At 33.0% G+C, this 11,947-nt stretch overlaps 1 protein-coding gene across 1 annotated transcript; it reads left to right on the forward strand.

Moving 5' to 3' along the window:
- Positions 1 to 4,843: 4,843 nt before the first annotated feature.
- LOC122278173 (alpha-galactosidase-like) lies at positions 4,844 to 11,593 on the forward strand. The gene is made up of 15 exons (XM_043088279.1): positions 4,844 to 5,150; positions 6,818 to 6,876; positions 6,978 to 7,034; positions 7,128 to 7,162; positions 7,728 to 7,831; positions 7,926 to 8,001; positions 8,122 to 8,180; positions 8,279 to 8,344; positions 8,665 to 8,748; positions 9,570 to 9,634; positions 9,712 to 9,794; positions 10,216 to 10,306; positions 10,385 to 10,434; positions 11,075 to 11,215; positions 11,330 to 11,593. The coding sequence occupies exons 1-15, from the start codon at positions 4,966 to 4,968 to the stop codon at positions 11,414 to 11,416; spliced, it is 1,242 nt and encodes a 413-aa protein (XP_042944213.1). The 5' UTR covers positions 4,844 to 4,965; the 3' UTR covers positions 11,417 to 11,593.
- The last annotated feature ends 354 nt before the right edge of the window (positions 11,594 to 11,947 follow it).

Raw genomic sequence — 11,947 nt, forward strand, 5'->3', positions numbered from 1 at the left:
GAGTTCCAACTATTCCTAAATAGGCCGTAAGCTAATGGCGTTGTGGCTCGAAGTAAATCTATTTCAGGGGGCACGATATAGAAGATTTGCATATGCCAACAACACGAGACTGACATTTTAGACTCTTGTAGTTGTTACCCAATGAAACTTATCTCAAGAACTGAAAGAGAAATAAAGAACAGGGCACAATGCTAAGAGAAACCAAAAACAGAGAAGAAAAATAGAAACTATGATTTCTCATGATTTTCTTGTTCTTACTGAACAAGAAACTATCATATTTGTTTTGTCCCTTAGATATGTACATATTCTACCAGTGACCTTACTTTAAGCGATAAATCTTTACTTAACCATGATTTATCCATAATATTAATTCAATATTAGTTCTAATTAATTACCATCAAACCATGCATTGTGGCTCACGGAAATTGATTACAAAACATTGCTTTACAATTTAGTCATGTCTTGATCTGGTATACAAATTATAAATTTCTTTTCATTTTAACGTACTCTACTAATATGATTAGCTAAAACATATATTTATAATAAAAAAAGGTGACGCAACTAATCATATTAGTAAAATGACTACACATTAAATTTTTGATATAACATATATAAAGCCAAGTTTGTAAGATTTTTTGTCTCTTTGAGTGCTTCTATTTGTTGACATTATTCTTCTATATATGTTGTTGTATTAGATTATGCAAAATTATGTCTAGTTCTCTTCTTTTTTATTTCACTTTATTTATATATTTATTTATTTATTTTTGTTGCTTTGATTGCTCAACGAAATTGCATTTAATAGCTAATTTGATGGTTTTTTTTTTAAATATTCAGTACTCTAAACTAGCACTAGCAAACCTGCTAATGATATCCATAACTACTAAAGATTAAAAATTTGCACTCTGAGTTCAAATTTGATCGTTAAAATCCATAATAATAACACATATGACGTAATTTTTACCAAATTTTAAAGATTTGAATCATTTGATAGTTAATTGAGGTATTAATTATTAATTTTAATAATTTATTATATATATTAAAGCAGGTCAAAGTTGAAAGACATTAATCATGTAATGTTTCTGAGTTGGAGATCGAACTGTTTATCCCCGTCGAACTGAGGAGCAATTTGTAGAGTTTTGGTCAGAAACAGCAGTAATTGCATACTTAATGTTGATATTAGACCCTTTGAAAAGTGGTGTCGAGCTTACAACAATTTTCTAAAATGTGAATGATTGATGTTGATATAATCTGCATAATTTTTCTTCACTCGTCCACGTCGCACAGAGCATTAATATTCTTATAATCGATAATTTCAGGCGTATAATCTACATAATTTTTCTTCACTTTGGTATTGCGAAAGCCTTACCTAAGAATGACGTTAATTTCTTAGGTAAGTCCGGAGTTAACGATTTGAGGGAGGTGGGAGCCTCGGCTCCTCCCTCCCTCCTCTTTCTCTCTCTTTGTTTCGGTTTTGTGTTTGGGTTTCTTTTTTCAGTGGTTTATTGTGTGTTTAGGTATGAGAATAAAACTGTTGGCCAATCTCAGGGGAGTCGAGTGGCACAACCAGGCTTGGCTTCCAAGTTTCTCAACCATAAATCACTATCTTTGGATGGGGAGTTTTCACGATGAAGGTGGAGGAACTCGGTTTCGTCTGGCCGTGGTTTGGGTGGCTGAAAATTAAAGATCCAGTCTGGTGTCCCTGACTGTTTGGCAGAAAGGATTATAAAAACAAAAACCCAGTTAGGGGTGTTTGAGGGGCGTACGGGAGGTGCCTGAAAATGGTCTGCTGAGGGGATGCGTTGGAGGCTTTACGACGTGATCGGGGTCAAGGTAGCTTGTTTCTAGGAGGCGATGGTTTCTGTGGGGTTGGGGTGCTTTTCTGTGGGGTTATGGTACTCTGTTTTATCCATGGAAAATAGAGGTTTGTTCGGGAGGCATGACAATGCACATGAGGGGGATAAGGTGCCTCTTCTGGGGCAGCACTTGGCCGTAACTCACGGTGTTTCCTCACGGATGATGGTCGGAAAAGGGGGTCGGCGACAGTGCTAGTTTTCTGTTTGGTATCTGTTTTTAATCTGAGTTTGTCGTTATCATTTCGTTGTTTGCTTAGTCCGGTTCTATTCAGTTTATTTTCAGTTGTAAACAAAGGTTATGGTGGTCGCAGAGGGGGGTAGTTTTTGTGTGTGTCTGGAATAAAACTCTCGGTGGCTCTGCACATGGGGTCTGAATGAAGAGAAGGAGGTTTGTTTCGCCTCTGGGCTTCGGTGCTTGAACAAAGTTGAAGTTGTGCAAGTGCATGTGAGAGGTGATGGCGACGAGGCTGGCTTTCCTGGGCATGGGCAGCTACGGGCATGGGCATGGAGACAAGCACATGCAACGGATGATGCTCTGTTAGTGGAGAGCACGTCGTAGTTAGTGGGCTAGAGTTAGCTCAGAGTATACGGGGCAGTTGTGTTGTTTTTCAGTTTTCTGAGTTTTGTTTAGTCTGGGAATAAGTTGTTTCCGGTGGCCGTTTGTTTTGGAGCTGTTTTGGTGCGGTTTATGGTGCTATCTGGTGGCAGCAGGTCTTTATTGTGGAATCTGTTGCATTCTGATATTCTGTTTTGCTGCACGCCGAATGCACGCCGAGACAGTTGCAGGACGAGGCAGGACGAGGCGCTGGGGTGGTATTCTGTTAGTTACTCTGTCATGTACGGGTAGCAGGACAGTGGGGTCAAAGTGGGAAGAATTGGTTTATTGTTTTGTTTATCTTTATTTCCTATGTTGCTTTGTGAATAATTTGAAATAGTAATTCCCTTTTCTCTTTTAGAGGAGAAGGGTAGTGAGTCTCTATCCTCCTTTGGAGGATGAGAGTGGAAGATCCCCCTCCTCCTTTGGAGGGTGGGGGTGGAAGGTGTTCTCATAGACAAGTTGAGATTGACACTTCTGTTTTTACAGAGTCTTCCATCTCAGAAGGGCTGTGTCGTTCGAGAGTTTTAGAAGTTTTATAGACAATGCCCGGCACAATGAAAATTGTGAGCGGGGGGACTTATAACGGATATGTAGTTGGCTAATTAATCGGGATTTGTACTCGGTTCTTTGGTCACAGTTGTAACTTCCTTCATTCATGAATTGAATTGAAGACTATTTCAAAAAAAAAAAAAGAATGACGTTAATTTCATTCTTATACGAAATAATTTCCTAATGTTTGATGCTACATCATGGATATTAATAAAAGGATAATGAACATTTTTTTTTTCTAATTTAATGTCATTGTACGTTTGGAGACTCCTGGCCACTAATTTCTTTAATCCTTATCCATCTTTTCTCGGTATATATATAGGATTTCCTTGGCTCAAAATTTTCGCGGCCCGCTAGCAACCTCTTCCTCCTGTATTAAATTGCTACCTACTGAGTAGCAGCTGCTCGTCATTTTATTTCATATATTTTTTAAAATTATAAAAAATTCATTCTTTTAAAGTTATAGCTTTTGAGTCAAAAATTCTAGAGTAGATTTGGATTAGTCACTTGAGATTAGAAGTTTTGGAAGCATGATAATTTTGTTGCTGGAAGATGGTTTTAGTTATGCATTGAGTTTTTGAAGTATTTATATTGTAATTATTTCGAATTTAATTAATGGCTTTGGATTTGGGGCGTTACAAATGAATGCTGATCTGGTTGCTAATTTTTACACGATTAGGACACATTACGCTTGAATTTTGAATTTTGTAAAAGATAATGGGGCCATTCAAAAGATGTGACATTTTTTTAAATGTTTATGATTGAAGTTTACGAGATTAATATTTATTTTTGGGATTTCGTGACATGCATGATAAATGAGAAACAATTAAGTAAACGTGATGTTGACAAACGGTACAGATAAAGAAGTACAAACAATTTGTTAAGCCTAAGATGATGACCCCGAAGCATGAACTTACAACCTTCAAAGAAAAGTACAAGGTCTTCCCGGTGGAGTGCCCGCAATACCAAGAATATAATTAGCTTGCTTTAACTAACAGCTGCCATAGATGATTAGGCTACGTCTCCCTTGTTCTTACATATAATATACCAACAAAGACTTCTACGAATAAGTAATCTATTGATTAAGGGAATGTTTGGTTTTCTCGGTAATCTTCTAAAAGGAAGCTTACAAATTAATATAATTCAAAACTATGATTGTAAAATTAATATAATCACAAATTGACACGTGACATAATGATGCCATGTGACCTCCTATAATTTTCAAATGAGAGGTTGGCAGTGGCCTCGTATTACAAAAATGAAAAAAAATTAGATATACATTAATTTTACGAAAATTGAGAACTCATGAAGTCTCGCATTACAAATAAACAAAAACCAGATGTTGATTTTGCAATTAATCCAACATGCCTTTTACTTTCATTTGATCAATGATGTGTGCGATCCTCTACTCAGTGCAAATCATTCTCAATATACAGGCCGGCAAACGCATTAAGTAAAGAAAATAGGCCACTATTCTATATTGGATAATGCTGTTTGAACAGGTAATGAACCGACAGTTGACTTTTTTTTTTTTTCTTTTTTAGCGATTTTATGTATTTTTTATATAAATAAAATTAAAAGATGCTAAAAAATGAATAAAAAATGAATAAATAAATAAAAATAAAAATACACTTACAGTTGGATATGTATGTAGGGACATCGGTCCCTGTAGCTTTATCCTTCTGTATACATTACGCGTTAGCAAAGAAATCCAATGACTTTGGACTTGGGGTAGCCACTAGCCTAGCTTAGTCCAGCCTCCAAGCTGAGCTGTAAAACCATCCATATTCTCGCTCATACGCTTTTGGAGCTCTTACTTTATATATATATATATATATATATATATATTCGTCAGTAGTGCTTCATCATCAACGATCAAACACCTCCCGTTTTGTTCCTCTTCATGTATTTCACCTTATATATTATTATTGGGCGCTGCATATAGAAGAAGCTAATAAAGAAGATATGGCTTATCTATCTCTGCATAGAGGTTGGTCAGCTATGGCGGTGGTCATGCTGGCTTATGTATCCATCTTTTTGCTCTCAAATGCCGGTTGTGGGGGCGGTGTGGCTGCTGCTCGGCTCCGAACCACCAGTGCTCTGTCGACTAATCTTCTTGCAAATGGACTTGGGAAAACTCCTCCTATGGGGTAAGCCCCTTTGATCTGTTTCTTTTATATATTAGTGCATGTTAAGAAATAATTAGGAATCCTGCTGTTGGTTTCTGTATGTATATACATAGATCTGAAAGAAATGTTCGATCCAAGTTTCCCTCCTTTCTGCCAGTTTTGATCAGTTGCTCAGTGATGAAATCTTCAGATTGACTGTAGAGTTGTTCTTTCAGATGGTCGGTTTATAACTGGTTGGCATGAGATGTAGTTTCTGTTTGGTAGATAAAAATTTTCATCTCAAATTCAAAATTCTCATCTCATCATTACAACTTTTTCAAATTTCCATACAAAATATAATAAATAATTTAACTTTTTCTTAACTTTTTCAAATCTCAAAATAATAATAATATTAAAATATAATATTTTAATATTTTATCTTAAACTCAAAATTCATCCCCAATTGCTTATGATGATGCACTAGCGTGAATCTGGCACATCCAGGATTAGTAATACGAGTTTAGGATGGGAGCTAGTATATATTAATTCTTGTCGTGCATCGCGAATATCAAAATTGCCCACAAAACCATTATAATATATATATAATCATATTTGTAATCTTAGGATGTGCCAGATTTTTTTTGAAAATGTGAGTAAACATGAGAGTCACATGAAAAATATTATTTTTTAATAGTAAACTCTATTTTTTTAAAAAGAAGTGTGTGGTATTTGCATACTTTAAAATTGTATTTAACAGTACTCAAGAAAATACTTTAGATGCAAATGAATTACACAAAAGTAAACTTACAAGCTGATGTGAATTGATGTGGTATGTCAGATTATAAAATTACTTTTATTTTAAAATAGATCTAACAGATCTCATGATGTGGTACTCTAGTTATGAAGTTTATTTTTATGTAATCTCTTAATTTGTGTATGTAGCAATTCTCATATATATATATATATATGGATATATATTAATATATATATATATGCATATATATTTAATACTGATCAGTATAATCCAATTGTCATATGTTTATCTTTCATATCATGTTTCATATAATCCAGTTTTCATGCTATGATGTATCAATACGTTAGTTGAATTTATTTTCTTTTGAATCTTGAATTTCAAAGAAGTTGAATCAAATTGTCTTTCTTTTTCTCCTGCGTAACTGAATATGTTTTCTCCCTAGTACTAATCATGTATTGAGAGAAAGAAATATATAAACATATAAAAAGGTCTCACAACATACTATTTGAAAAATTCACAAAGAGATTAATAATTCTTACTAGAGAATCACCAACCTATAAAGTAAGATCTACAAACACTTATGGTTGCCTAAGGGATGTTACTTTGGATAATGATATGAGATGAAAAATCTGTGAATAGTGGTAAAATAATTTAAATTATGATATTTTATAAGATTTAAAAAAATGAGAGAAAAAATTGAATAAAAATATTATAAAGTTAAAATAATGTTAGATATAATTTTTTAACATTTTTTTTAAGATTTGAAAAAATTGTATTGTTTTTGTGTTTTGTTTAAAAATTTAAAAAAATTATAATGATTAAATTAAAAATGTTTGTAGATATGAAAATTAAAAAGTAAGATCTACAACCTGTAGATATGAAAAAATTGTATTGTTTGTAGATATAATTTACAAGTAAATTAGCCGATTCATTATGAAGTTTAAATGTTGATCAGATGGAATAGCTGGAACCACTTTAGCTGTCAAATTGAGGAGAAATTGATTAGAGAAACAGGTAATTTAGTCATCACCTACATTAATATTTGTTTAGGAAAACTAGACTTTGATGAAGTTCCTCACATAGCTAGCTCTCTGTTGCAAAATCTTTGGCTACAGCGGATGCAATGGTGTCATCGGGACTCGCCGCAATAGGATACGAGTACATAAATCTAGGTAAGGCGTCGACAATTTTCTGTATTTTTGCAACTCTGTAGTACAAAATACGATTAAGCTAATCCTCGACCACTTTTAATATATATCTTTTAGATGATTGCTGGGCTGAATTTAATAGAGACTCTCAGGTATATATCTCTTATATATACACACACACACACGAGAATTACTCGTACGTTCTATATTATATGCATGAATGTTATAAAAGTGATTTTACCAAGTGATCGATGTGTGCATCATTCAGTTTTATGAGTAATATTACATACAGTTATCGAGTGTGTAAGTGATATATATACAATCGTTTTAAAAAAGAATGGAATTCACTATTAAAAAATTAATTAATTTTTTCATATAAGTCTAAAATTTATTCACTTTTTTCACAGAAATTGCACAGCACTTACGCATTTCATAACTGCAAATATCATTTTTTAGTATTAATTTGCCTTTTGTAAAAACTTGTGTAAACATAGCATGCAGTTCTCTCTATGCATATGTTATATAGCCAAGAATTTTATTAATTTTGTACATATGATCTTAATATAGAGTCCTCCCCTCAATAAGTGGATGCATTTGAGAAAAAATAAATAAAAATTTATAATGTGTATATATTTTGCATTTATTTTTCAATAATTTGTTTATAGATTACATGTAAGTACTGGAAATATGGATTCTCATAAAATTGAATTATGGCAGGGAAATTTGGTGCCAAAAGCTTCAACATTTCCATCTGGGATCAAGGCATTAGCAGATTATGTCCATAGCAAAGGGTTGAAGATTGGGATTTACTCTGATGCCGGGTATCAGAGTAATGTTTGCTCATTTTCCAGAATGATCTTAATTCTAGTCTATACCTCGATTAGTACTCAATTTATTTCTTGATATTCTGTGTAGAACTCGAACTTGTAGTGGGACTATGCCTGGATCCCTAGGCCATGAGGAACAAGATGCAAAGACTTTTGCTTCCTGGGTAACATTTTTATTTATTTTTATTTTATTTTATTTTTGAGGGATTATTAGCTATAAAAATATTAACTTGTAGTGCCATTTTGAGATGCTAATAACTGGTAATTTATCCTACACATAATAGGGTATTGACTACTTGAAGTATGATAATTGTAACAATGATGGCACAAGTCCAAAGAAAAGGTATTAGATAGTAATTGTCATTCTATATATATAATGTACACATGATTTTAGTTTATCAATTATAATAAGGCATTCTCAACCTACATGTGTTGCAACAGGTATCCAAAAATGAGCAAAGCTTTATTGAATTCTGGGAGATCCATCTTCTTTTCTCTTTGTGAATGGTGAGTAGATAATTGAGAGTTTTTTTTTTTTTTTTGCATCAAGCTCTATGTTTTTAGAATAATGATTTGTATAAGTCCCGTATAGTTTCTTTGTAGAAAAGTGGGATCTCCTACTTTTACGAAAGGTCTGCGCAAGACTTGCACACTTTAGATTTATATCTATCATTTCTCTTGATTTGAAGTGCCCAAAAAGCAACATTTGCCATTTAGAAAAATAGTATTACAACAAGAGAAGCTAAGACCCAGCCAATTAATTATGGTTCCCCTGCTTAACATTGAAGTGAGTATATGGAAGTAAATGGTTGGTTTCAATATTTTAGGGGACAAGAAGACCCAGCCACTTGGGCTGCTAAAATAGGAAATAGCTGGAGAACAACAGTTGACATCCAAGATAAGTGGGAAAGGTAAGATCGATGCTGATTATAATGCTCTTTTTCTCTCCATTTTTGCCAAACACAACTTTGAGAATTCTATAGTCTTGGTATTTTTGTTCTTTTTTTGGTTTCAATTAGAGGTTTTGTAAACTGTAAATTTCTCCTTACTAATCATTTTGTCAGCATTGGTATTAACAACGTGGCTTGAAATAAATAGATAATTCATTAATCATTTCAAAAGTTCTTTCATTGTGTGCCTAGTTGTTCTATATATGCAGTCTCTTTTAAAAAAAAGTTCTATTAAACATTTTAAAATAATTTGTATAAAAACACCTGGTTAATAAATCTCTCATCATCATCATTATTATTATTATTTAATCATTTTTCGTGAATTATGTATGAAAATCTAAGGTCATGATTCGACTTTGATCATTATGAACTGGCACCTAGATCGAGTTATAGACAGACAAACCTATATTGAACCAGATACCTAATATAGGCCTAGCCGCTGGAAAGAAATGTAAAAAATAAGAATCATTGAAACTAGATCAATCGACCAAAATAACCACGAGAGGTTTGATATTCTAATTAACAAATTATGCATATTTTTTTTTTTTTTGGTAATTTACAATGTAATTAATTGCAACTTATTGCAAAACGGGTAATAATTCTTAGTATTAGTTATAATTGTCATAAATGATAGATTGATTTATAGGCAATTTTCATATTTGTGTAGAATTAATCCCTTAATTCAACAATGGAATGAGTCTACGTTGTTTGTTCTTAATTATACATTCCAATAACTCTTTAAGGAAAATTAATATTATTTTTTACTTATTTCTAATTATTAGCATGACATCATGTGCTGATCAAAATGACAAATGGGCATCTCATGCTGGACCTGGAGCGTGGAATGGTAATTAAACCCTATTTAATTGGTAATCTTCCTGATGTTGTAAGAACCATATTGATCTAATTTATACTTGACGTCAGATCCGGACATGCTTGAAGTTGGAAATGGAGGCATGACAACAGAGGAGTATCGTGCTCATTTTAGCATTTGGGCAATAGCCAAGGTACACATGATATCATGAATTACTAAAACTGACTCATTACATTTTTCAACTTCCACAAATTCGTCAAAATTAAATACGTAACGTGACAGATCTTGATAGTCAAATGTTAATAGAAAGTACACATATTTTAACTTTTTTGCTAGTTTGAGAGTGAAGTTCTAGGATTTGGATTCATTAGAGATCTTGATCGAACTCTCAGGTCTCAGTAATACTCATTCATTAGAGATCTTGATCGAACTCTCAGGTCTCAGTAATTTAGTTGTCCGAATGGTTCGCTTAGACAATATTAAATGCATAATAAATATTGTGAGGATTATTTTATGTAACTATTTTATGTGGACAGACTGATAATTTGTTGGTGTAAAATGTAGTACTTTGAAAAATAATATAAATTAATTAATTAATATTTTGATGTGAATAGGCTCCTTTGTTGATTGGGTGCGACATTCGATCAATGGACAATCTGACATTAAAATTACTCAGCAATGAAGAAGTTATCGCAGTCAATCAAGGTAATTAATATTGATATAATGAAAGCCATTCGAAAGTAGGAAAATTTAAAATTGCTTACCATTAGTACTTTCCGACAGACAAATTGGGAGTTCAAGGGAAAAAAGTTAAGAAGGATGGGGATCTGGAGGTAATCTTTTTATCTAATTCTTCTCTTTTATTTCTTACAAAGTCTATGTTTTCCCATAAATTTCAAGATTACCTAAGGATAATAAGAGAACTGCTACAATCACAAAATAATTTTAAAAAAGTAAACTCACAAACTGATATGACTTCATGTGATATGTTAGATTTACTGTACAATAAAAATAGTTCTATAATTTGATGTACCACATTAAACCACATCAATTTGTGAATTTATTTTTGTAAAATTTCTTTGTAACTAAAGCATTTCTCGAATAATAACGTTCAACACATGTTCTAAAAAACCCAATTTCTTAGTGATTATATATGTTTTGAATGTTAGATTTGATCAATCAATACTTCCTCCATAGTTCGAGTTCCAAAAACAAGCATTGAACATAGAGAAGTATTAAGTCTACACGTAAATCTTATACAAGGAATTAGTTTATTAGCTGACGGTTTTGATGTAATGTGTCACATTTGTAACAAGAGTTTTACAATATGATGGATTGCATTAAGCCACATTAACATGCAAATTTTCTTGTATAAAACTTGCCTGCATGTAGACCAAATATTTTTCTTAAAGATTACTCTTACATATATATATATATATATATATATATATATATTTCTATATAAAAATGTAGGTTTGGGCTGGTCCTCTCAGTGATGGCAAGGTAGCTGTAGTTCTGTGGAATAGAGGGCCATCAAATGCTAGGGTTTCTGCTAATTGGTCTGACATTGGCCTTAAATCAACAACAGTGGTTGGTGCACGTAATTTATGGGAGGTAAGATACATATCATTCACTCACATATTGTCACATATAATATCCAAGAAAAAGGGATCTGTAATCTGTATTCTTGAATAGTGTAATCAAGAGGTTGTTTGATGAATCGTGCAGCAATTATCAGAGTCATTAGTGGACGGACAACTCTCTGCTAATCTTGAGTCTCATGCTTCTCGAATGTACGTTTTAACTCCCCAATAAAGCTATGATTGTCCAAGAGAACTGAAGGCTTCGCAGTTTGCATTCAATAATATTTGAACAAGACTTGTAATTTCTATTTTTTTGTTGTTGTCATTTGTATGGCTCGATAAATTGAATTATACTTAGTGGAGCTTTCCATTTCGAAGCACCTATAAAACTTAGTTTTACACCCTCCAACTACTTATTAACATCTAACGATTCTTCAATTTTAAAAATATACTAGACTACAATTTCAGGATCTACTCCTTCCCGCCCTCTCTCTCGTAAAAAACCAAGGACTCTTGATTTGATTTTTGTCAAAGGTGTCCTCCTCCTCCTACCTTTCTTTTCCCTCCTTCCTCCATCTACCTACCTTATCTATCAAGATAATTCTTTTTTTATTAGTTTTATTTTGCTTCATTCAAGGTCAAAAAAGACAAATCTATAGCCTTCCTAGCAACTTCTAAGAGACACGCGCGGTATAAGCACACTCCCAAGCTGCAAACCGTTCAGAGGACAAACCGTTCAGAGGAAAGTGACGGTTTTGCAAAA

This window comes from Carya illinoinensis, chromosome 10, assembly GCF_018687715.1.
Source record: "Carya illinoinensis cultivar Pawnee chromosome 10, C.illinoinensisPawnee_v1, whole genome shotgun sequence".
In the NCBI taxonomy this organism is placed as follows: Eukaryota; Viridiplantae; Streptophyta; class Magnoliopsida; order Fagales; family Juglandaceae; genus Carya; species Carya illinoinensis.